The sequence below is a fragment of the Dipodomys merriami genome, unplaced genomic scaffold (genome assembly GCF_024711535.1).
Source record: "Dipodomys merriami isolate MVZ:Mamm:240054 unplaced genomic scaffold, mDipMer1.0.p SCAF_56, whole genome shotgun sequence".
NCBI lineage: Eukaryota > Metazoa > Chordata > Mammalia > Rodentia > Heteromyidae > Dipodomys > Dipodomys merriami.
The window spans coordinates 4,485,005-4,511,813 of NW_027206135.1; the positions used below are offsets into that span (position 1 = coordinate 4,485,005).

Below are 26,809 nucleotides of genomic sequence, written 5' to 3' on the forward strand. Positions count from 1 at the left end.
ATGTACTAGGCCCTATGTTTGATACCTAGCACCACCCATGGGGAAGGTGGAGAGTGTTATAAAAGATTCATAAACGGTGAATAAGAATATAAAAAGATGCTTAAGCTCAATGGCCCTCATGAAAATTAAAACCACAAGAGACTAACTTACAGGTTCAAGCAGTCCTCTTGCTTGGGCTTCCCAAATAGCTAGGACTATAGTTGTACACCACTGTATTCAACTTTTAATAATTTCTCCCTTCCCTTCTATCCTCTCCTGTCCTTTCCTCTCCCTGCTTTTCTTTTTTGGTGATACTAGGGATTGAACTCAGGGCTGCATGCCTGTTAAGCACTCTACCAGTACTTGGGCCATGCCTCCGGTCCCCCCCCCCCCCAAATAAATACATCTACTTTTAGATGTTTCCCCAAGAGAAAAGCATATGTCCACACAAAGACTCATATACAATGTTTACAACACAATTTCAAAACATAACATACATAAAAAGAAACTAAGTGAAAAATTTTAAGATTATGGGGAAAAAGAATCATAGTACAGAATTTAAAGGAAGAAAATCTCACAAGTTATTAAGGAAAAAATATAACAAGTTCCAAAAGAAAACCCTAAAATAAAATTAAAAAGCCGACATGTATTATAAAACATTAGTATCTATTTTATATAAATACCTACAAGCAAAACCAACATGTCAAAGCAAAATCCTACGCACATAACACAGAAGCGAAAGCCAGAATGGCAAATAAGCATACAAATTGATAGACAAACCCAGTAATCAGGGAATAAAAATGAAAACAAAATACCATTGCCACATCAATCAGAGAGGAAAAAAATTTAAATCTAATAATACCAAGTCTTGGCAAGAAAAGGATCAAGAAAAAAAAATAACCGTGGAAGTGAATTTGGCACATTGCTTTTGAGAGTAATTTGGCCAAGTTACTGAGTGCCTATGCTTCCTGCCCGTGCCCAGCAATTCTGCACTTAGTTATCCACTTAGACCAGGGAGATGCTCATCTGTAAGAATAGCTAGAAAAGAAAGTCATAACTTGGTAGTCGAAGAAAGAAACCTGGAAAAACCTAAATGCTCACTCACAGGAAAATAGGTTAATATAACATTTTGTAATTATGACTCAGAGCTAACTTATCAACATAAATTTACTCTGAAATTTTAAAATTAATTTGACAAAAATTATGTCTGTATGTTACATCTAATATATTTTATTAAGTTTTTTTTTTTTGGTTGGTTGTGGGGCTTGAACTCTGAGCCTGGGCACTGTCCTGAGCTCTTCAGCTCAAGGCTAACACTCTACCACTTGAGCCACAGGGCCACTTCTGGTTTTCTGAGTGGTTTATTGGAGATAAGAGTCTCACGGACTTTCCTGCCCAGGCTGGCTTTGAACTGAGATTCTCAGATCTCAATGCCCTGAGTAGCTAAGATTACAGGCGGGAGCCACCAGCACCCTGCTATTAAAGTACTTTTAAACAAACTTTTTTTTTTTTTATTGTAAAGATACTATACAGAGGGTTACAGTTACATGAGTGAGGTAATGAGTACACTTCCACTTCCTCTTGAACATTGTTACCCCCTCCATTGTTTTCCCCCTACCATCCCCTCCCTCCCTCCCTTCCCCAAGGTTCTTTTTTTTTTTTTTATTGTGATTAAGTGATTACTTAATTTCCGGAAATTCACAGTATTGTGGAATAATGATGCTCATTTAAAGTCACAAGTTCATTCTAACTTTCCTGGAGCAAATTGTCTATCACAGTCTGTAATATATAACGGTGCTCATATGTTATATACCATATATGTGATCAGCAGCATGGGGATATTTAGTAGTGGTTCAACCAGATGAGTGGGAGTTCTTTGTATTTTTAAACAAACTTTTTGAAGATCATGCATTGTCTTTGTGTGCCTGACCTAATTGTAAGGTAGTAAGACCTAAGACAATTCAAAGTTAGTGAACTACCCACTCAATTCTCTCGAAAAGCCAAGGCATGACAAACTCCTGATTCACTGTCCCCAGAGTACTACTTATCTATTCTAGCACATCCAACCCTCAAATTTCAACTTACCAAACAATTTTCATGAGCAGCTATATTCTCTGATTGTGCAAAGTACACGACACTATAATCGAGATCTTTGGGGCAGAGTGCACATGTCCTTTTTTCCATCTTTTCTGCAACCTGAAAGACACCTATAAGTAATATCCCTGGTGAGAAGTGCAAAAGTATAACTTCAGGGTCTCACTAACTCCTCCAGGTACAAAGGAGGCAGGCTTCTGCTTTGTTGTTGTTGTTGTCCCTGCGCTCTTCAGCTCAAGGCAAGCACTCTACTGCTTGAGCCACAGCACCACTTCTGGTTTTCAAGTGGTTTACTGGAGATAAGCTTCACACGGACTTTTCTGCCCGGGCTGGCTTTGAACCATGATCCTCAGATGTCGGCCTCCTGAGTAGCTAGGAGTACAGGCGTGAGCCACAGGCGCCCCACTTGGGCTTCTGCTTTTATAATAATCTCAACTCCAGGAAGGACAAAAAAAAATTGCTGACACTAGTGGAAGACATATTTTGCATACTGTTAAGTAGATGAAGAAGGAAATTCATATAAAATACATGAAAATGAAGAAAACTTTTTTTTTGTTGGTGTGGGACCTCAACTCTGGGCCTAGGCACTGTCCCTCAGCTCTTCAGATCAAGGCTAGAGCTCTACCGCTTGAGCCATAGCATCACTTCTGCCTTTTTCTGCTTATGTGGTGCTGAAGGATTGAACCCAGGGCCTCATGCATGCAAGGCAAGCACTCTACCACTGAGCCACCTTCCCAGCCCCCGAAAACTATTCAAGAAATATAACTAAGAATTTAAATACAAGCAAAACTCAAAACACTGCCTTTTCCAGAGCAAGCTGTAAATAACTGTTGTCATTACAAATGAACAAGAAAGTGTTGTATTCAAGAAGTAGGCCTGTAATTTATTATCTGTAGAAGAATAAAATTGTATCTATATGGTGCATTATATTAAAAAACAAGATCTAGGAGAATAAAGAAGTAAATGAGCAACATACTTTACTTTAAATGTGCTTTCTTCAAATTGTTTTGGTAAGTTGGGCGCCAGTGGCTCACATCTAACTATTCCAGAAGCTGAGATCTGAGGATCCTTGTTTGAAGCCAGCCTAGGCAGGAAAATCCATGACACTCTTCTCTCCAATTAATCACAGAAAACGTTGGAAGCACAGCAGTGGTTCAAGTGTTAAGCACTAGCCTTGAGAAAAATGAAGCTCAGGACAGCGCCCATGCCCTGTGAACCCCAGTACCAGCAAAAAACAAACCAAAAAAACCCCTTAAAGTTTTGGTAGTACTGGGGTTTTAACTCTCCTCAGGCTTATTAGCTTAATGATTCTCATAAGACACGCTTCTAGCCTTAACTGTGCTTTAGTTCAATATTATGATTGTTTAGGAAACAAAGATACATGATAGTAGAGAATACTTTTTTAAGGAGATAAATGGGAGAGAGGAAAAAAAAAACTAGGTGAAGAGGAGCTAGGAAGAAAAGGGAAGGAGCTACAAACCTGCTGGAAGGCCAGTTTAGAGCCACCTGTTACTAGGTTTACAAGTATCCATTGACATTATTTTCCCCCACAATGTAATGCTCATTTCTTTGATGTTCTATAGTAGAAAAACTTAATCTTTCAGTTTTGAAATAAAAATGTACTACTTAACAGTGAAAGTTTTATACTTATGAGAGATGATCCCTCCCTCTCCCACTCCCACCAAATAATCAAAAGTCCTATTTTTCCCCCTCTTTTTGGTGCCAGGCCTAGACACTGTCTTGAAGGTTTTTTTGCCCAAGGCTAGCACTCTACCACTTGAGCCACAGCTCCACTTTGGGCTTTTTGGTAGTTCATTGGAGATAAGAATCATATGGGCTTTCCTTCTCTGGCTGGCTTTGAAACAGAAATCCTCAGATCTCAGCCTCCTGAGTAGCTAAGATTATAAGCACAAGCTAAAAGTTCTTTTTGTTATTCTCTCTCTCACTCTGATTAGTTCTTTCATTTTACAAAGTCAGAAGATTACATTTGAAAAGTAGTATTTCACATTTTTTTTAAAATTAATTTCAGTTCTCTGCATTTGGGTCCTTTTTAGTGAGGAGATTTAATAAGCCCCTTGTTTCCCACTAACCAAGACAAAATGTTGAGAGTTAAAAACCCACTCAGAAGAGGCTACCTTTAAAAATTCACCTGTAACCAGTAACAATTTAGGATCACATAATGAATGCCAGTCTCCATGCTGGGTGCTCGGGACTAGGTCTGTCCCATAGAAACATGAAGTGAGCCACAGGTGTCACAGAAAACCTTCCAGGAGCATAATTAAAAAGGCAAAAACAAACAGGTAAACTTAATTTTATATTGTCTTCAGCCCAAAGTAGACTTTCAGTGTTTAATCAATATGATTAATTCATTTGTACTCAGCCTTTGAAATCTAAAGTATAATTTGCGCTTAAAAACATCACTTCTTAACAGTATGAGCCAGGTACCCAAAGTGAGGCCAGGCATGGTGATGTATGTCTGTAATCTCAGCTACTCAGAAGAGGTATATCTAGAAGATTAAGTTTCAAGGCCTGGAAAAGCACAGGAACAGGCGAGAAGAAATGAGAAAGTTCCTTTGAGAAGCTTTGAAAATAAAGGAGGCAAATAGGATTAGGATAATAAAATACACGTCATAAAGTAATCTGATGGATTGAATGGGGCAGGCATAGCTTGGAGGGAGGGAAAGGGAAAAAGGGACACTGTAGAATGAAGCAATAGCAAGCTTAAGGCCAAGAGTCTAAGCTGGACATTATATAAATCAGCTGGATAGGGAGTGGAGTAAAGAATGCTGGAAGAAGATTTGAGAAACACAAAGCAAAGGGCTGTTAGCAAAGGTTTTATCAGGGTAAGAACATAACTGCAAAGTTATCCAAAAAACTCACATCTCAACAAATGGAGAGAAACACATGCTCTTGGACAGAAAGGCTGGATATTAGAATGTTAATTTACCTCATGGTAGTTTAGGTTCAGATAATTTCAACCAGAATCTCAAGGAGTTAAAGAATTTGAGACAATGATTACTTGAAAGAATGGGCATAGATACTGAAGAAAACAAAAATTGGGATGGAGGGACCAAAAGAAATCATCTGCTTCCTCAATTTAAAAACAGATTGTTATTGTAATTGCATTTTGGTCCATTGATCTTCCTCGACTCACAATTTTTTATTCCCAAATGTTGAGATCCTAGGAGAGTAAACAGTGTATCTATCCTGAGACAACAGGATTGTAGAATTCTCAAAAAGAAATTGGTAGCCAAGAAAGGTTGCACAGAATTAAGATTTTAAAAAACTCACAAGGGGCTGGGAAGGTGGCTCAGTGGTAGAGTTTGCCTCACATGCATGAGGCCCTGGGTTCAATTCCTCAGCACCACATAAGCAGAAAAAGCTGGAAGTGGCACTGTGGCTCAAGTGGTAGAGCACTAGCCTTGAGCTGAAGAGCTGAGGGACAGCACCCAGGCCCAGAGTTCAGGCCCCACAATCAAAAAAAAATCCAAAAACTCAAGTCTAGAACCTGAGATTTGTGACTAACTCCCACAACACATCAATTTTAAGTCTCTCCAACAATCTCTGTCCACTTCCTCCCTGGGAATGGATTGCTAAGACTATGGCCTCTAAAGGCATATCCTCCTGCAATCCTCTACCTGACGAAGGCAACCCATCTAGGAGACAGAATCTGGGGGTATAGGTCATAGGAAGAGTGCTTGCCTAGAATTTTTACGTTTCTGGGTTTAATTTCCAATACCACTTACCCTTGCAAAAAGTTAAAGAGGAAAACTTATGGAATACATTCACAAATCCCATAATTACAATTTCTTTCTAGTAATGCTGCCAAAATTTGTAACTACTTCTCAGTCTTAACTCTAGGCCCTCCATGAAGCACCCATGTTTTTGTGCAGGCTGGTTTCCCCTGCTTAGAGGACACTACTTTTGACACCAGGGAGACAGAAAAGAGTGTTAAGGAGAGTATCAATTTCATTCCAGTGGCAAAAAAAGGTATGGTGTTTTGTCAGTGAGATGTCACAAAAATGGTGGGAAAGGAGGTAATGAGGAAGTGAGGGTAGGCAAGATTGATGAAGATACATATTAACTACAGACCTAAACACTGGAGCATGAAAATGAGACAACACAGAGGTGAGTTCTTCTTCCCGAAAGCATAGAAAGATTCTAAGGCAGGTTTGATGGCTTAGAGAGCTTATAAAACAGCAAATGACAGAGTTTTTAAGATGTATAAAGTCAAATCAGAGAGAACTTGGAGTGAACTGTAAGGGACTGTTCTGAGATAAAGAACCTTTGCTGCTTTTGTGTTTTTAGTGCTGGTATTGGGTCTTAAACCCAGTGCCTCGCACTCACAGCTAGTGCACTACCAGTTGAGCCCCACTTCAGTGGTAGAACCAGTTGTCCTGGCTTTGAACTACAATCCTCAGATCTGTTTCTTGAATAGATGACAGGTGTGTTTTCTAACAATCATTTTAGCTACTGTGCAGGCTCTGCCTATAGAAAAGGCTAAAGGGCTAGTAATTAAAATAGCCCAAGCAGACGATGATGGCCTGAGCTTAGTGGCACTGACAGATGTGCTAAATGAGACAATTTAGGACCCAACTGATGGGGTGTAGGGAAGAAAGACATCTAGGGGTGGCACTAAGGTTTCTGGCTTGAGCAATGGGCTAACAGCAACAGGTGACTGGAATGGAAAGCTATTATTTGTGTTATCCTCTGCCTGGAACAGCCATTTCATCACTAGTCAGGCATTTCCTGAAATACCAAACGGAGGAATCCCTCCTTGTAGCTTCGTGGTTCCGAGTACTACAGTTGCTTATTAGACTCTGCAAGGAACTAGTCCTGAGCCTAGCACACAGGAGTTTTACTGGGGAAAAACCAGAAACCCGTAAAGCTCATTTGCTCATAACCTAAAAATTACATATTCTAGAGGCCACACAGTTGGGTAATGCATAATTGTCTCCCACTGGCTTGGCCACGTGGGTCATGGTGATAATGGTTGCCTAGGTTACTTTTCAGAGGCTGAAAGCTACTTTTGCTGAAAATACTGAGTCTTTACGAGTTGGGGTGGTGCAAGAGGGGGTGTCTGAATGACTGGGTCGGATGAGACGGGCTGGCAATCGCGTCCTTCCATTGGGCCTGTCTCCTTTGTTGCCTGAAGCTTTGGGTCAGATTTCTAGTTAGAAAGACAAGGGGGAGCTGAAAACTGGCTGCTGCCATCTGTGACTCCATCTTGCTTTATTTCTGTTCCCTCGCTCCTTCCAGGGGGGCGGCCTTCACTTGGCATTCCTTCCTTTTCCGAGCGGCTGCCAGGTGTCGGCTGAGGATCACAGAGCTGGAAGGAGCCTTCCCCGGAGGCCGCCGCGCCGCCCGGGAACCGATTCCCAGCAGGCCTCCGCTTCCCGGAGCGCTCGGCCCGGGTGAAGTCACCTCACCGTCCTCACCCCACTTCCCCAGCCGGCAGGGATGTTCCCGGGGAGCGAGCCTCGGAAGCTGGGCCCCAGCCCAGGAGCTGTGTGAAGGCGGCGGCGCGCTCGCGGCGGGGGCCCCGGGAGGCCCGGCGCCGCGCAGGCCGGGGTGCGCGGGGGGGACGGCACTGCGAGCCCCCGGGACCGACCTGCGGCTCCCCAACAGCACCGGCCGTCCGCACAGCGGTCCCCCTCCCCGGGCTCCACAAGCCTCCACGAAGACCGAGGGTGGCAGGCACGGGCGGACGCCCGCGCGACGCCGCGGGCCGCGGCTCGCCTGAGAGGCCCCGCGGCTGGGGCCGGGCCGCACGAGCGCGGGGCCCCCGCGAACCCGTCTCCAGCCCCGCGCTACTCACCGGTGGGCAGTGGCAGCGCGCCCCGCGAGGGCTGCGCCTCGGGGCCGCCGGCGCCAGGCACCGGCGCGGACCCCGGCGGCGGCGTCAGGGCCATGGCTGCGGCGTCCGCACTCCCGGAAGTGCTCCTTAGCCCCGCGGTGCGCGCGCGCGCGCGCGCCCGCCCGCCGAGGCCCGCGACCCCAGCGCGGAGCAGCGGGGCCCCTCGCGGCTGCCAGGTCTGAATCCCAATTGCTTGAAAAATAAAAGGCAAAACACCCGCAAGCCCGCGCTCCTCCCTGTGCTCCCGCGGCTGCAGCCGCTCCCACCCCGGAGGGCCTCGACCTCGGGCTGCCCAGCGCAGGCCGCGGAGCTCCCTCCCCCCCCCCCCAGCCTTCCCGCCAGAGACGGGGGGGGGGGGGGGGTCCCTTCCGGCACGGGTGACCCGGAGGCTGGCTTGCAAGGCTTCCCTTCCCCTGGTCTTGTTTTGCCAGTGCCTAAACTTAAAACCTAGACCACCAAAGAATAACTAAAGGCACAAGCAACCCGATCAGTACCTTACCCATTACAGAAGAACTGATCAAAGCCAACCATCCTCAAGTGCCAACACAAGGTGCACCCCCTGAACTGTGACCTCGCAGTGGCTGGAGTGCTCTCCCTGGCAGAGCTGCTCGAATCTTTCCATGAAGAGTGGTTTGCCTGCCCCGTTGTGGTTGAGGCTGGGACCTTCACCCCACCCTGAAACCCAGACACAAACTTCAAGCCAGCTCCACCTTTTCAGAATGAATGCCCTTATGAAAACGTAGCCCACCACACCATTTGACTAAATAGACATTTTAAAAGCCATCGAAGAATTAACGACCTTAAATCCATTTGCCAGTAGCACGTCTTTATTAGCACCTGTGGGGTACAGAGCACTATACAAGATGAGGTTTTCAGTGCATCTGACCATCACACATGTAGACAAGAGATACACAACACTACATTATATATATATATATATATTTTTTTTTAAGTTCTGAGAAACCATGTAATGGTTGGTTGTTGAGGAAAACTTCGAGACCTTGCATTTTGAGAAGGAAAAAACGCAAATTTGGAATAGTAGAAAACAGAAACAATACTTTAAAAAGAGCAAATTGAACAGGTGTGCCAACCCAGTGTGCAAAGGATTACAGAAGAGTTTGGAAAAAGCATGAATGGGATGCTGCAGAACAGGAAAGGGGCAGACACAAGCACACATGCAAGCATTTTGTTCCCCAGGCAGTGGTATGGCTTACCTTGCTAGGTCACAAGCACACATGCAAGCATTTTGTTCTCCAGGCAGTGGTATGGCTTACCTCGCTAGGTCAAAAAGAAAACCTTGAAGACAAATGTAGGGGAATCATTTCTCAGAAAACCAGAGAGGCCACATAAGGCAGAGGAAGAGCTCTTTCACATTTTAAAAAATATGAATAGACAGATCTCTAAGGAAAGCTTAACAGGAATGACAAGGTCCCAAACACAGGGAAACAAAGCTGGGAGGTGTGAGAATATGCAGGAAAACTAGATATAATCAAGTAAACATATGTAAAATACTGCGGGGCAAGATGAGATATTAAAGAAAAAAACCTGAGGAGTTAAAATTATGAGACAAGAAAAAACAATAGATGAATTGGAAAATTAAGCCGAGGAAAGTTCCCAGAAAGCAGAACCAAAAGACAGTTGCAAATCAAGAAAAAAAAGAACCGATCTCGAATAACTAACATTTGAATAACAGGAATTCCAGGAGAATCATTTTTTTGTTGTTCTTGCTGGGCGTGGGGTTTGAACTCCGAGCTTGGTGCTCTCTGAGCTCTTTTTGTTCGAGTCTAGAGTTCTATCACTTTGAGCCACAGTGCCACTTCCACTTGTTTTTTTCTGGTGGTTAACTGGATGACTCTCCTGCCTGGGCTGGCTATGAGCCTCATTATTTCAGCCTTCTTAGTAGCTAAGATTACAGGTGTGAGCCACTGGTGCCCAACTGAGATGAATGTTTAAAGAAACAGTTTAAGAGAATTCCCTGTATAAAGTTTTCAGATTGAAAATTTTACCAGTTACCTAGTATTAACGATGAAAATGGTCTCTTACCAGAGACTGAATATTGGGGCCAAGGAAAATACTGTAAAGCTTTTAAGGACACAAGAACTTTATATCCTGTCAAGACAGGACTCAAATATACAATGAAAACAGACATTTCAAACATGCAGTCTCCACCATTTACTTCTCATTTTTCCTTTTCAAAAGTTATACTACAAGTTGGGTGCTGGTGACTCATGCCTGTAATCCTAACTTCCTCAGTAGGGAAGCTGAGATCTGAGGATAACAGTTTGAAGCCAGGTAGGGCAGGAAAAGTCGGGAAGACTCTTTAGAGCTATTTAAAAAAAGCTGGAAATGGAACTGGCTCATGTGGTAGAATACCAGCCTTGAACAAAAAACTAAGGGTCAGTTCCTAGGCCCTGGGTTTGGCCACAGTACAGATGCATGTATATGCATGCACACATGTGTTATGCTACAAGTGAAAACAACCCAGGTTGAAATAGAATACCTCAGGTCTCTGAATGTGAAATGGACAACAAAATATTTCTTCAAAGAAATATTTCCCATACTATTCAACTTTTTCCACCTTATTTTAAGTGCATTGTTCTGAATAACTTGCCTCACTTATCTGTAGGCCGGTAGGTGATATATTTCACTACTTTCCCTAGCTCTTTACTTTCCCATTCTTTCAAAGAACTTCAGATTAAATTTTCATCTAATTTGGTATTTTTAGAAATTTGGGCCCAAATTTAAAGGTTTCTGTTTACAAGGTAAACAACCAGAATCAAGTCCAAGATAAATAAAAGCTTTAAGGATAAAAAAGCCCAATCCTTTGGATTAGTAATTTTAATTATTTGTTTTAAAAATCAGCATTACTAATTATTAAAAATTAGTATTCTGAGGGGAAGTTCCTGGTGACCAAATACACATTTTTCTTAGGGATAAAATTGGCTTTGACACTTGGGAATTTCCTATCCCCCTCTAGATGATGAGAGATAGGAAACCTATAACAAAATGTCAATTCCTCTTTCTGTGTAGAAAAGCATTTGAAAATTATGCTCAGGAGATACCATGAAGTTGCTTCTGATTCTACACTCAGAACTTTTTTTTTTTTGGCCTGGAACAATTCCTTCCAGCCTACAGAAATTTGGCCATTTCAAAATTTCCTTTACTTACAGACAGCTTTATTCTATTAACTAATCTGTTATCAGAATATTAGGGTTCCTTCAGGTTTCTACTCTTTTTGTCCAGTCTGTATTGAGGAAGGAAAAGAGGGAGAGGGGATTAATCTCAGTGCTGTCAGAATCTTACTGAAGAGCTTGCACCACACCCAAATGTTTCCTTGAGCCAGACCCAGCTTCTCTAACAAGTGTTAAAATCCTTGGGGAGGGTTACATTGGAGCTCATGCTTGTTTAGCATGCATAAGGTCCTGGCATCAATATAACTTAGCAAAAACAAAAACAAAACAAAGAAATCCCCAAACACGTGAGAGTAATACATATAAAATATTCTCCCTCAGGTCCTACAACTGCTCATCACGTAGCTCATAATGGGAAATGATGGGTCAGGAATTAAACATCAGTTTTTGTAGGTGAAAGATGAAATTTGGCCCCTTGGGGCATAGATTAAAAAATAATGACCACAAAAAGCATTTTAGAAACAGCTGAATTCTTTTGTGACTTGTTTTTCTTAATATACAATTTACAAATAAGTTAAAAATTGTACAGTGATAAATTCATATAAAATATATTCCCATTTTACTCAGGTAAAGCTAAACAGCAGTAAAAATGAGATACCCAATGCATATGAAAATGTCCTTATTGTGTTCCTGGCATTTCTAAGTTAATCAAATAAAATATGGATTCCCCCAATCAGGATAAACAGAGGAATTACTTTGGTGGACATCAACCTAAATTAATTCCACTGATAACTGACGGCTCTAATTTCAGGCATTATCTACATGTTTATAATATTTTTTTCCTACAATTATTAACCCCACACTGGCAGAGGATTTCCTTGTCAGGCATAGTTCCAGCTTCATAACCATAATCCCATGTTAGTTCTGTTCTTGCTTTCAAATACCTAGGAAGTAGAAGTTAAAAAAATTATGAATCACCCTAATCACCAGAGGACCAAACTTGAGTATCAATTTTCACATCAACATAATTAACCATCCCAAACAATGTTCTATTATCTCTTCCAGAACCCTCAAATTAGGAATGATTTTTATAAGAGTAGTCAATGACAGAAGGAATATCCCTAAACAAGGGTGTTTTGTGAACATGAAACCTGATGTACATAAGCAGATGAGGAATTGTTTAGACTTAGAAGACACAGAACTCTGTCACTGATCCCTTGAACTCAATTGGTTGAGAGATTCGACCTCAGCTATTTCAAAAATTAATGGTAACTGAGAATAGGAATAGAAATTTCAAGTATTCAATACAGTTAACATTTCTGTACTCAGATCACACTCTGATTTGGATTTTATTTTCCATGTCCTGGGTCTCCTAATATTCACAAGTTCATAATTTTCAGGATATACTACATTGTGCGTGTGTGTGCTGACAAGGACTTGAATTCATAGTCTGGACACTGCCACTGAGCTTTTTTGCTCAAGGCTAGTGCTCTACCACTTAAGCCACAGCTCCATCTCTAGCTTTTCAGTGGTTAACAGGAGGTAAGAGGCTTGCTGACTCTCATACTCGGCTGATTTCAAACTGCAATCCTCAGATCACAGCCTCCTGAGTAGATTAAAAGTGTGAGACAATGGTGAACTACTATTCTAGTTTTTGTTTAAGTGCCTAAAAAAATTATAACAAAGAGTTCTGTAAACATAAAAAAAGTGCAAGGATTCAAAGTTCTGCTCATTAGGAACAGTTTAGGATAATTGCGTAGTCTAAAATAGTTATGTGGGTCTATAGTACACACTGTTTTTATATCGTTACTTTTAGAATCTTAATTGCAGAATGAAATTGTAAAGGCAAAATCAGTTTCAAACCTGTTGGTGAAGAATGCCACCAATGGAAAATTCCTGTCATGTGTTTCTACAAAAACATTCTGTACCAAGAGATTTGGACAACAACTATGCTGTTAAAAAACAAAACAAAAAAAAAAAAAACACAGGTCAGATATAACGAAGTCTGGTATTTTGCTTTATAGTATAAGAATATCATTCTGTTTCCAACACATCTCACTGATTTTATTCTTTTTATATTAATATATAAAATACCAATAGCTCATGTCAGTTCTAATAATCGTAGAAACCTACTAAGAAAAGCCCTGTTTATATATTTTGATATCTTGCTGGCACAAATGCAAAATGTCACAAAAAATTTTAAATGGGGATAATTTGTCAAGAGTTTTCTTTATCTTACATATTTACCAATACATATTTATAGAGTGAAACAAAATATCAATTACAAATATTAATATTGTATTCATGGTATTAATATTTAACAATAAAAATTTTGGTATACTAGTATAATGAATATAATTAACAATAGCTTATTAATATTATTGGTATTAATAAAACCATGTGTTCAAACAAATTTACTTATTACAAAATACATGATCCATGTGGAAAAAGGAGACCAGAGCCAAGTATTGGTGGCTCAGTCTGTAATCCTAGCCTCTTGAAAGGTTGAGAATGGAGGATTATGGTTTGAGGCCAGCCAGGGCATAAAAGCTCATGAGACTTTTTCTTAATTGGTAACAGGTTATGGTGGCATGCACCTATCCTTCTAGAGCCATAGGAGGGTGAAGAGGGTAAGGAGGATGGGGTTTAAGGCCAGCCAGGGCAGAAAAGTCTCCAGGAGACTCATGTCAGAAAAAGTTGTATATAGTGATATTTACTTGTCACGCTAGGTATAACAGGAAGCCCCAAATGGTTGGACTGATATCCAGGTAGGAGGTAAAGCCCTTTCTCAAAAATAACCAAACAAAAAGGGCTAGAGGCATAGCTCAGCATTACAGTACCTGCGCTTATCAAGTACAAAGCCCCAAATTCAAACCCCAGTAACACTAGAAAACAAAAAGCTGAGTCCAGTTAAGGAAGTCAACTAGCATCTGTCAACATTTTAGTTATCCTAATGCCAGTGTTTTTCCTCCCCTATGACTATATATACACCTTGTAAAACAGAATCATCACATACATATGTATGGCACTCTTGCTCAGCTTTTTCAACTCAAGGCTGGTGTAATACCACTTCAGCCACACCTCAAGTCCATCCTTTTTCCTCCTGTTAACTGGAAGTAAGAGAATCTGAGATTTTTCTGTTCAGGCTGGCTTCAAATCTTGATCAGAGATCTTAGTCTCCTGAGTAGCTAGGATTATAGGTATAAGCAATCAGCACCTGGCTTTAAAAAGCAAATTGTAAGATAAAGAATGTAAAATTCTATATTTTATATATAAAAAAGGGAGTGTTGGTAGACTAGGGCCAGAGTGACTGAGGCACAATTCTTTTTTTTTTTGGTCAGGCATGTGGCTTGAATTCAAGGCCTCAATGCTGTCCCTGAGCTCTTTTTCCCTCAAGGCTAGCACTCTACCACTTTGAGCCACAATGTCACTTCCGTTTTTTGAGTGGTTAATTGGAGATAACAATCTTCAGGTGACTTTTCTAACCAGGCTGGCTTTGTACTGCGATCCTCAGATCTCAGCCTCCTGAGTAGCCAGGATTATAGTCATGAGCCACTGGTGCCTAACCTTGAGACACAATACTTAATGCAGGGCCAAAAAAATACCAAACGTTTCCTCAAAAAAAATTTCTTTTTGTTGGTTATGGAACTTGAATTCAGGGACTGGGTGCTGTCTCTAAGCTCTTTTGCTCAAGGCTAGTGCTCTACCACTTGGAGCTACAGTTTCACTTTCAGTTTTCTGGTGGTTATTGGAGATGAGAGTCTCATGGACTTTCCTGCCTAGGCTGGCTTGAACCACAATCCTCAGATCTCAGCCTCCTGGGTAGCTAGGATTACAGGCATGACGCACCAGTACCCAGTCCTCAAAAAATTTTAATATGAAAAATAAATACAAAACTTTTTATACCCTAGTTAAAAATAAAGAGCTATGGAGAGATATATAAGCAAGTGATTTCTCTGATGGATATAGCCACTGTTTACCCTCCCCCCAAGGCTTCAAACAAGATGATGTCTTCTCCTTGTGCTACCTCCATTCTAGTATACTCAGCTGTCTGCTATCTTCTCCACACATTTATCTATCACAAGACTCACACAGAGGTTACATCTCCATAGTATTTCTTGAACAAGTCTGTCATTGCCTAATTTCAATGATGATTTCATATCTACACATTTTCTTTTAACTTGAACAGGTGAACTTGAAAACATTTTGTTTTGTTAACACCTTTATATTCCTTGGGTACTGGGTATTAAACTCAGGGCCTCACCCCTTTGGCTTTTATCTCAACAACAGAGACTCACTAAATTCCCCCACATTGGCCTCAAACTCATGATCTTCCTGCCTCTGCATTCTGAGTAACTAGGATTACAGGTGTGCACTGCCATTGAGTTTTTAAATATTTTTCTTACATACCATTTCTTACAGATATTTTGTTTTTTGGTCAGTTGTGGGGCCTGAACCCTGGGCCTGGGCACTGTCTCTCAGCTCTTCAGCTCAAGGCTAGTGCTCCTGAGCCACAGTGCCACTTCCGGCTTTTTCTGCATATGTGGTGTTGAGGAATCCAACCCAGGGCTCATGCATGTGAGGCAAGTACTCTACCACTAAGCCACCTTCCCAGCCCCTCTTACATTTTTTTTTTTAAAGCAAATGTTTACTGTTATGAAGTTTGAAGCACTTTGTATCAATTCCTTTGTCCCTTACAACATTCTAAACATTATTATGCTCCTATCTTAAGAATAGGAAGCAAGGCATCAATAAGATACCACAGGCATTCATGTGGAGAACTAGAACCCCAACCCAGGGAGTCTGGCTTTATAATCTGTTAATTTATTTTTCAAGGAAGCAGAGGAAAAAACTTGCTTAGCAGTATGACTCTAAGCACCTATACTCACATTAAGGAAGCGGCCCACATTTCCTTCTTTTGAGGCATCCAATAAAAACACACTCCCCTCATTAAACTTCATTAAAGAATCAGATGAAGTATTCTTGATTTTACTTGACAACTCTTCACAAAAGACTTGCTTGTTTTGATATGCTGAAGGATTTTCCTCTTGGGACTTTTGTATTTGAATCACAAATTTCTTTTTAATATTCTCAATATCCAATACGGCTGCTTGGTTACATCTACCTCCTTGTGGAATTTCTTCTTTACATTTAGTTATATCTATCACATCTGATTCAATCAGCTGTTTGTCTTTAGAATCCTCAAACAGGTTTGAATTCGAGTCCCCTGGTTAGACATTATTGGAAGGAATCGTTAGGAAATACATTTGGATGAGCAACAGTGCTGAGATTAACAATACTAATGAGGTGGTATTTGCTTTGTCACAATCTTTACAGTACATTAAGAGAAGTAGTGTTTAATTTTACAGTACATTAAGAGAAGTAGTATTTAATTTTACAAACAAAAACTTTGAGTCTCTGAGGGATAGAGTCTAACCCATAATTATAATGAGAATTGGGGTAACAATCCCAAATATGTTTGGCTTCTGAAGTCTACCTTCTTTCTACTATATAACAACACCTTTTGATAAAATTTTCTCACTACTTTATTTAATATGAAATCCTAACAAATTACCTTTCTTCTCTTCAACTGTAACTTGCATTTAAGTATATTCTAAACAAGTACACGTGGAAGGATTGGGAGGCACCGTAGGCCTTCTGATGCCAATAGAGAGGCCAGGAAGGCTATCAGAGTTACTATCTGTAAGCTTCAACAACTGTTCAGGGAGGAGTTTGTGCATGTTAATGTTTGGTGTTTTGCCAGAGGGTCATGCAACATTTATGCCTTTATTTTTATTTACTTGTTGGTCGTGGGGCCCGAACTCTGGGCCTGGGCACTGTCCCTCACCTCTTCAGCTCAAGGCTAGCACTCTACCACTTGAGACACAGCTCCACATCTCCACTTCTAGCTTTTTCTGTTCATGTGGTGCTGAGGAATTGAATCCAGGGCCTCATGCATGCAAGGCAAGCACTCTAACACTGAGTCACCTTCCCAGCAACCATTTATGCCTTTATAAATATTAATACTTTAAAATGGAATGAACTGGTCAATAACTTTTCCTAACTAATAATGGAAATACTTCTGAGAATATTTATGTATGAATGTATATTAGATGGAACAACTAAAATAATCTTTCTTTTTTTGAAGGCCACTTGTGTTGTCTAACTCAAGAAACAAAGAAATTATACTTCAGTCAAAAAGTATTTGTCAGCTGAACACCAGTGCCTCACGCCTGTAATCCTAGCTACTCAGGAGGCTAAGATCTGAGGATCATGGTTCAAAGCCAGCCTGGGCAGGAAAGTGCGTGAGACTCTTGTCTCCAATTAACCACCAGAAAACCAGAAGTGGCACTGTGGTTCAAGAGGTAGAACACTTTCCTTGAGCTGAAGAGCTCAGGGACAGCGCCCAGGGTGGAGTTCAAGCCCCATGACCGACCAAAACAAAAAACAAACCCAGAAAAATGTATGTCTGGAAATAGAGCATAAAAGCTCAGAAACAGTGTCTAGACCTTGAATTCAAGCCCCAGGATCAGAAAAATAAAAACTAGTAGTAGAATAGTTGTTACTAGAGTCTGAGAAGGAGGTGGTGGAGAGGTGGATGGCATTAGGGAGCTATTGGGGGCTTATAACTTCTGTTATATACAGTACAGCAGGATAAGAATCATATAAATTTGTTATTATACATAGTAGTTTTATATTTTATATATGTAATTATATATTTTGTTATATATAATAGTTTCACTTCAAATTGAGAGGGCTTTTAATGCTTCAAACAAAAAGGAATGTCTTGAGGTGAAAGATATACAAATTATCCTGTGTGATTAATATGCATCAAATACATGATACACTGTATCACATAAGCATGTAGAACTGCAATGTGTTTATTAAAAGTATTTAAAAACGGGCCTTGGAAGGTGGCTCAGTGGTAGAGCGCTTGCCTTGCATGCCTGAGGCCCTGGGTTCGATTCCTCAGCACCACATAAAGAAAAAAGCCGGAAGTGGCACTGTGGCTCAAGTGGAAGAGCGTTAGCCTTGAGCTGAAGAGCTGAGGGACAGCGCCCAGGCCCAGAGTTCAGGCCCCATGACCCGACCCAAAAAAAAAAAAAAAAAAGTATTTAAAAAAGAAATTCTAGTTCTTGAGAATAAATCCTCTTAAGTCACTGCTGTTGTGGCAATTGTTCTGTAGTGCTCTCTCTCCCCCATTTATATATGAATGCATGTATGTGTGTGTGTGTGTATAGATATATATATATAAAATTTATATATATATATATATTTATTTATTTATTTATTTTTGGTGCTGGTCCTAGGGCTTGAACTAAGGGCCTGGATGCTGTCACTGAACGTTTTTGCTCAAGGTTAGCTAGCATTCTATCACTTGAGTCAGTTTCACTTCCAGCTTTTTTAGTAATTTATTGGAGATAAGAATTTCACACTTTCCTGCCCAGGCTTCAAACCATGATTCTTAGATCTCAGCCTGCTGTGTAGCTAGGATTACAGGTGTGAGCCAGCAGTACTCATATTTTCATTAAGGGCTACAAATGATTATATAATTTTATTTGGGTCCCATGTTACGTATGTTACAGCAGCCAATGAAAATGGAAAAAGAACTAAAAGCAACAGAACTGATGTGGCTCTTGTCCACTAATAATGTAATAAATACATAATACATACCAATACATAATAGATAATAAGACATAAAATGCCTTGGTACGAGAGAATTTTTCTCTCAAGGAGCTGCCGTGGCTCTCCCAATCAATCTTTATGTTTTACTAGGTAGGAAGTGGGCTGGGGTTGCTGATTCAAGAATCTCAAAGTAAGAAGAGGCAACAATGGTTTGCCAGTTCTCACAAAGGGACATCTCTAGCCCATTGCTGGTGGCTCATGCTTCTAATTGTAGCTATTCAGGAGGCTGAGATCTGAAGACTGAGGTTCGGAGCCAGCCTAGCAGAAAAACCTGTGAGATTCTTACCTCCAATTAAACACCAAAAAGTTGGGCTGGAGGTGTGGCTTAAGTAGTAGAGCTTCAGTCATGAGCCAGAAAGTTGATTGAGAACATGAGTCTCTGAGTTTAAGCCCCATTATTAGCACCAAAAAAAAAAAAAAAGAAAAAGGGAGGGATAACTGTCAGTGAAGTCTTCCTGCTGAGAGATCCACTGAATTACAAAGATGTCAATACCTAGGTATGTTCAACTAGTAATGTTCACTGAGACAGGGGTGATAACTTTGAAAGACAAGCACTCAGAGGAATGAAATGCTGGCTCTTTGCTAAACTCATGTGGAGGATCCTGGTACTGGTTGGACTACTGAAGAAGAATGATATATGTATCTTTTAGAGTCCAGGAGTTAGACAAAGACATAAATAGCAGCTTTGGATCATGTAGAATTAGAACTTTCTACACACCCTTCTGTCTGGCACATATTAGGTAATTGCTGGCAACCAAATCAGAGGTCAATATAAACTTCTAGAAAGGGTCAAATAGCAAATGCTTGAGAATTTACCAGATACACATGGTCTTCCTTATGATTATTCAGCTATGCTGGAATAGTGCAAAAATAGAAATTATGTAAATGACTGTGGTTGTGTTTCAATAAAATCTTACTTAATTTATGGACTCAAATTATAGTTTCCTGTAATTTTTCAAGTATTCCAAATGATTATTCACTTCTGATACTTTTCACCTAGGAAAAAAGGTCATGTTTTTGTGGGCCAAACTTAACAAATAGAATGGTAGGCCTAATTTGTTGGACTATAAACCATGGCTTGCCAATTCTGGTCTAACAAGTTACACTTTCTGTGACAAATGTGACATATTTGTTATGAAATCTGGAAAAATGAGCTCCAGGTGTTACCAAGAGAGAGAGTGAAGAGTTAGGCAATCACAAAGTAAACTTAAAAAGCCTACCTTGTGCTCCCCTGGTTTTCAAGACCATATGTTCTTGAGCTACTTTAAATCCACGGTTATCTTCTGAGATGGCAGACTCCAAGGAAACAAATCCCTTACAAGAAAATAAGAAAGGTATGTGTACTTCCTAGATTGGAAAAAGGTATTTAGTAACTAGCCTTTCAGGAAGTGTCAGTCTTCTAGGTTGTATGTAGATTAGTTCTGAAAAAGCCTCAAAGTTGAGCTTCAGAGGAAATCTTGAGACTAATGGAGCCAATGAGTCACTTTTTGACTACATTGTACTTTTAGTAACATAAGTGCCTCTTTCATTGTTATTCTCAGTCCTGAGAAATCTGGCTTCAACTATAAGTTATGTGAAGATAAAGAAAGCTATTGGCTGGTTTCTACTTCAAAGAAAAAGGTTAAAGTTTCTAGTTTTTATGCATTATAGCTAATAAAGTTACCTTAATTGGTAATGTTAAATTCAGAAGGGTACATATGCTTAGCATAATGCTTAGCACCCAGCTCACTGGTTCTAGTACAGTGCCAAGCATTGTGCTAAGGGAGGTTTCTGATATTTATTTATATCTATCCTTATAACTCTGAGATAAGTAAAATTATCAGCATTTTACAAGTAAGTGTACATGGGCGATGTCACTCAACTACTGAGCAGCAGAGCTGGTGACCCACTAGCTCAATCTTTACACAAATTATGATATTGAACAGTTATCTCTATACTACAACAAGCAGAGGGGAATTATTTATATTAACACATACAGCAGAGTTGTCATTTTTATCTATAAGCTCTAGTGTAAGCTACTATTGTGTCTGCTACTATTTTGTCAGTTTTTTTCCTGTTTCTTTCTGGGTTTTCAAGTTTAGTCTCTGATCAGACCTCTCAGCTTAATCTGAAAAGAGTAACTTCAGAGGCTACCATGTAAAATGCTTTTTAGACAATTCCCTTAATAAAGTTACATCTCTTCCTTATTCTCCAATATCTCAAAACCTTCTTAACCTAAATTAATGTATCACTTTTTTTTCCCCCCTCTATGACATTTCATTTAATCCTCTTTTTGGCACAAAGGAGGTTTCATTGTGACATTTCCACAAATATATTGCAATGCATCCCAATCAACCTCACCTCTCCCCCAATACTTTCCCTTATCCATGTTTGCCCTTCTCTTTTGGGGAGTAGGGGTGGGGGTGAGGTGCTGGTCCTGAGGCCTGCGCTTGGGCACTGTCCCCGTGCTCTTCAGCACAAGGCTAGTGCTCTACCACTTGAGCCACAGTACCACTTCGGGTTTTCTGCTGGTTAATTGGAGATGAGAGTCTCCTGGACTTTTCTGCAGGGGCTGGCTTTGAATCTCCAATCTCCTTCAATCTCAGCTTCCTGAGTAGCTAGTGTTACAGGCATGAGCCACTGGCACCCGGTCTTTGAGCTTCTTATGCAAGGCTAGCCAAAGTACCACTTCTGGCTTTCTCTGAGTACTTTACTGGAGGTAAGAATCTCACAGACTTTCCTGCCCAATCTGGCTTTGAACAGAAAGCCTCAGATCTCAGCCTCCCGAGTAGCTTCACTTATAGGCTTGAGCCACCAGTGCTTAGCTATGTCTGCCCTTCTTGAAATGATTCCAGCAGATTTTATTGCTCTATTTTCACACATGCAAAAGCATGACTATTTTCATACTTCAACCATGTTCAGCCATATTCACCCTTATTTTTAGCCCTGCCTCCTCCTGCTGGTATCCTCCCCATCAACCATGTTCAGCCATATTCACCCTTATTTTTAGCCCTGCCTCCTCCTGCTGGTATCCTCCCCATCAACACGGACTGTTTTACCTTCCTGTCATTCATTTTCTCTTTAGTGTGTATTAACTGCAATAAGACCACTTTTTTTTTTTTTTTTTGGGTCCGGTCGTGGGGCCTGAACTCTGGGCCTGGGAGCTGTCCCTCAGCTCTTCAGCTCAAGGCTAGCGCTCTACCACTTGAGCCACAGCACCACTTCGGGCTTTTTTCTTTTTGCTTATGTGGTGCTGAGGAATCGAACCCAGGGCCTCAGGCATGCAAGGCAAGCGCTCTACCACTGAGCCACCTTCCCAGCCCCCACTTTTTTTTTTCTTATATCACCATTATAATAAACACGAGCTTCTCCAACAAATTCTTAACCAAATAGCTTAGTCTCAGTGGAGCAAACTATCAGTCATAACCAACACTCTTCTTATTTATCAAAGGTAGAAACATGCCAACTGCCACATAACCTAAGACATGTCCTTAGACCTCAACAGCCTATTCATTCCAAGACAACAAAAGAAGCCCTACACACAATTAAGTAATGTAAGTACTTATAACTAAGTAAAGATTATCAGGAAGAAATAATAGTTATACTCAGAAAGCCCTCATCTACTGGGTTTTATTTTTTTGGTTTGTCTTAGAGGTTTCTACATAGCTCAGACTGGCCTCAAACTCAAAATCCTCCTGCCTTACCCTCCTGAGTGCTGGAATTACAGGTATGTGTCACCATGCCTAATTTCCCCAGCTACAATTTGTAGTTTTTACCATCTTTTTCCCATTGTGTTGAAAAGTGGCTGTCTTGGATTTAGGACTTCTAATAACTGAATAAGTTCTTGAAATACTGTTATTATTCATTTTCCTGAAAAGGAAAAAAAAGTTATTCTGTATATCACTAAAAACTGTATTAGACTTTGAAATATAGACAACTATTTCACAAATGTCCATTTTGTTAGAAAGTAATCTAAGGACATTTATATCTATTGCTTCACAGGAGGAAAACATAATCAAATTTTTAACTCAGCAGTTTTTGAGAGAACCTACGAAAGATATCCAAACAGAATACTGATACAAAAGAAAAAAAAAAAGCACAGCTTACAACTATCGAAAAGAATCTGATTAAATTTACCTAAAGTCAAACTTAGAAATGGAACACTGTCTAGATTTGGATTTCTCAATGGGTTAAATGTTCAACTGTGAAACAAAAGACATACAGGAATGTGTGTGAGGGCAGAGCTGTGGGCTTGGAGGAAGAGGAAGTAAGAAAGAGAGGAACAACAAAGAACATCTTCCATCACAATTATTTAATTTTGACCCTCCACTCTTACTCACGTAATAGGCTCTTTTGGATTACCACTAAACTGAGGTAGATGTTCCTCAGCTTTAGCGTTTGTAGCAGGTTTTTCCAGTTCTACTGGGATAATTTCAACCTCACAATCTGAACTTGCAACTTCTATTTTCCTCTTTTTGGAACAGGTATTTTTTATAATATCCTCTTCTTTTCCACTTTCATCTCTAGCCTTAGATTTCCCAGTGTTATCTCGGCTTAGCAATCTTCCTAAAAGAAAAATGCAAGCGTTTGAGCAAGACAGAAGATAATGTAATTATTAACAAACAGCAAAGTTCACCTCCAGGTTCTCCTTCAAGACTTGAGGGCTCTGGGCTATAGGAACCTTATTTCTAGAATAAAAGTAAAAACATTAACTCATTCTAAAAAATGGTTATAAATATGAAAATTGTTTTTAAAAAGGGCCAATGAGGGTCTACTTATCTTCCATCCATAAAACATACAGAGTATTTGATAATGACAAGGAAGTGAGACAAAAAGGAACCCTCAATACATTGTGAGAATGTAAACTAGTGCAACCACTATGGAAATTCCTCAAAAGACTTAAAGAGATCTTCTCTATGGCTCTGCCATATCATTATTGTGTATATATGTGAAGAAACATAAATAGCATCAACATACCAAAAAGACATTTGCATATGTTAATATATGCAAATATGTCCATAATAGCCTAATAAGGGAATGAACTGACTTGCCCAACAATAGAACAGATAAACAAGATATAACATACATACACACATGCACATGCATGCATGCACACACACACTATGGAGTATTACACAATTGTAGAAAAAAACGAAATCGGAAGTGACGCTGTGGCTCAAGCGGTAGAGCGCTGGCCTTGAGCTGAAGAGCGCAGGGACAGCGCCCAGGCCCAGAGTTCAAGCCCTACAACCGACAAAAAAAAAAAAAAAAAAAAAAGCCAAGTGAAAAAAAAGAAATCTTTTGTGATTTTTAGGAAATGAATACAACTGGAGGACATCAGAATGAGATAAGCTAACCTCAAAAACAAAAAAAACAAAAAACAAAAAAGCCAGGCATCAGTGGCTCATGCCACTCAGGAGGCCAAGATCTGAGGTTCTCAGTTCAAAGCCAGCCTAGGCAGAAAAGTCTCCATGAGACACGTATCTCCAATTAATGACTCAAAAACCAGAAGTGTAGAGTATTAACCTTGAGCACAAAGAGGCTCAGGGACAGTACCCAGGCCCTGAGTTCAAGCCCCATAAATTGTGTGTGTGGGGGGGGGGGGGCAGGGAGAGAAAAAGGGGAAAATACCACATTTTCACTCATATGTAAGCTAAACTTAAATTACAAATATTCACGTACATACATATGTATGTACACATACATCCATATCCATTTCTGTAAGTATATATTTATAGATGAACACAAAGCATAAATCTAAAGGACTACTTAGGAGGGGATAGAAAGGACAAGGATAAAAAAATAGAGGCTAAATAATTTTGAAAGAGGATGAACGTTTGTAATGATGAAAACTGAACAAAAAAACCCTGCTGAAATGGTTTTGGGAAGGATGAAGAGGGAAGGGAAATGATAGGGGGAGTGATACTGATTGGAAGGTATCGCAACAAAGATGCCTCCCCCCTGCCCCCCAGTATAACTACTGTAAGCCTAAAAAAGCATTTATCCTTTTTGGAATAATGTACAAGAGATTATGGACATGAACCATTAGTTATTTGTTGAGACAGGGGTCTCACTAACTTTCTGCTTTGAACTCCCATCCTCCCAACTCTGACTCTTTAACTGGGCCTAGAGGTGGTAGCCACTGTGCCCAGTTCGTTTTCTTTTTTAAGTTTTCTTCTCTTATCCTAAAGCACATGCAGCCATAGAGACAGATATACCTTGCATGTAACAGCCTTCATGCAATAACCTACATTTTCACCCTAAGGCTTTCTTTAATGAAACATCTGGTATCTCCTACGGCATCTTATCCCTTTAGAGGCTCATGTTCTAGTCACTTCCTCTTCCAATACTCTTTGTAGATGCTGTTTCTCCTTACCTGGCTTTCAGATCTCAATAGTCTTCACTAAGCTGGGCACTGGTAGCTCATGCTTGTAATCCTAGCTACTCAGGAGGCTGATATCTGAGGATTGCGGTTCGAAGCCAGCCCGGGGAAGTAAAGTCCTCATAAGACTCTTAACTCCAATTAACACTCAAAAACCTGAAGTGGTACTGTGGATCAGTTAGTAGAGTGCTGGTTTTGACCATAAAGAGGCTCAGGACAGCACCCAAGCCCTGAGTTCAAGCCCCACAACTACCACCACCTACCACCATTAACAACAAAAAGCAGTTTCTGCTGAAAAATATTTAGTTAATAATCCTTTGCTTTACCTGAATAAATGCAAATAAATGTTCCTCTGTCAAGGTCATCAAGGCATCGTACTCCCCATCCCTTCTTCTCAGTCCTGAATACCTGTAGCCTCACTCGAGGACCATGTTGGACAACTCGGTTTTGACATATTTGTCGATTACATTTGCATAACAGGTTGCATTCGTAAATGCTGTAATAAAAAGTATAAGAGAAAAACTATCACACACAAAACAAGAAGTTTATATTGCTACTAAATTGATAAACTGAGGAAAGAAAACTAAGTATGAAAGTTCTTAGGGCTGGATTTCCTAGGCCAGCGGAATAAAATGGAATCTTATTTACAAAATATATTACACACAGATATTTACTATGCCTGGTATATACTAAATGTCAACTCTATTAAAATGTCTAAAAATGATTAAGGGGAGTTATCTAGAAGGAAAACTTCTGTTTCTAATAATGTTATTTGCTAATAGCTAGGAGCAATTATCAGTTACACACACATTTTATATATATATATAAAATTTTTTGAGATAAATTCTCACAATGCAGCCCAGGTTGATCTTAAACTCAAAGGTACTTTAGCCTCAGCCACCATTCCTGGTGGCTAGCAAATTTTTTTTTGTTGGTTGTGGGGCTTGAACTCTGGGCCTGGGTGCTTGCTGTCCCTGAGCTCTTCAGCTCAAGGCTAGCTCAAGAGAGCCACAGCACCACTTCAGCAAATTTCTTAAAGGGAAAACGGCTATTCAAAATAGGCTGACCTTAAGACAGGTAAGAGCCAGGCTTAAAGCAGGCTAAGAGTTTGAATATATTTTGTGTAATGTGTGTATATTCCAAGAATATACAGAAGTTACCAAATATATAGGTTACCTCATGTATGCATCAATAGCTATGCATACATCTATAGCTATATACACATATAACTATAGACATACATATACTTATTTATACATACATACATATATGTGCATGTATACATACATGCATATTGATATGTATGTATATAGCATTAGATATTTCATAAAAGATTTTCAGTATTATCTGGATGCTGGTGGCTTACACTTATAATCCTAGATACTCAGAAGGCTGAGATCTGAGGATGAGAGTTCAAAGTCAGACTGGCAGGAAAGTCCCTGAGACTCGAGTATTAAAAAAGCCAGAAGTAGGAGCACAAGTAGTAGCACTAGCCTTGGGCAAAAATGCTCAGGGATGGTAACCAGCCTCAAGACCAGCACCAAAAACAACAAAAACCAAAAACAACAACAAAAAACCCACCAAACAACAAAAAAGATTTTCAGAACTAGAAACAGAGTTAAACATATTTTAAACAGACTACAGACTACAATAAAAACATACCCACCTTCACAGATACCAATACCCTGCACCAAATCCTCA

At 40.2% G+C, this 26,809-nt stretch overlaps 2 protein-coding genes across 6 annotated transcripts in view; both read right to left on the reverse strand.

The window, feature by feature from the left end:
• The window catches only part of Phf11 (PHD finger protein 11), a 29,512-nt gene extending 20,984 nt beyond the window's left edge, over nucleotides 1–8,528 (reverse strand). Inside the window, exons 1-2 of one of the 3 annotated variants that reach the window (XM_070000180.1) lie at nucleotides 8,430–8,528; nucleotides 2,065–2,186 (exon numbers count right to left, since the gene is read on the reverse strand). In XM_070000180.1, the coding sequence (XP_069856281.1) occupies nucleotides 2,065–2,186; nucleotides 8,430–8,433 (126 nt within the window). In that variant the 5' untranslated portion in view covers nucleotides 8,434–8,528. Of the gene's footprint in view, nucleotides 1–2,064; nucleotides 2,187–7,891; nucleotides 8,006–8,429 lie in introns of those variants that run through there. The other 2 variants (XM_070000179.1, XM_070000181.1) reach the window with 2 other exon arrangements.
• A 211-nt stretch (nucleotides 8,529–8,739) lies between these two features.
• The window catches only part of Setdb2 (SET domain bifurcated histone lysine methyltransferase 2), a 38,155-nt gene continuing 20,085 nt past the window's right edge, over nucleotides 8,740–26,809 (reverse strand). For 2 of the 3 annotated variants that reach the window (XM_070000168.1, XM_070000167.1), the window contains 7 exons: nucleotides 25,435–25,604; nucleotides 23,067–23,292; nucleotides 22,503–22,596; nucleotides 19,968–20,061; nucleotides 15,951–16,288; nucleotides 12,925–13,013; nucleotides 8,740–12,005 (listed from right to left, as the gene is read on the reverse strand). In XM_070000168.1, the coding sequence (XP_069856269.1) occupies nucleotides 11,888–12,005; nucleotides 12,925–13,013; nucleotides 15,951–16,288; nucleotides 19,968–20,061; nucleotides 22,503–22,596; nucleotides 23,067–23,292; nucleotides 25,435–25,604 (1,129 nt within the window). In that variant the 3' untranslated portion in view covers nucleotides 8,740–11,887. The remainder of the gene's footprint in view (nucleotides 12,006–12,924; nucleotides 13,014–15,950; nucleotides 16,289–19,967; nucleotides 20,062–22,502; nucleotides 22,597–23,066; nucleotides 23,293–25,434; nucleotides 25,605–26,809) is intronic. The other variant, XM_070000170.1, reaches the window with a different exon arrangement.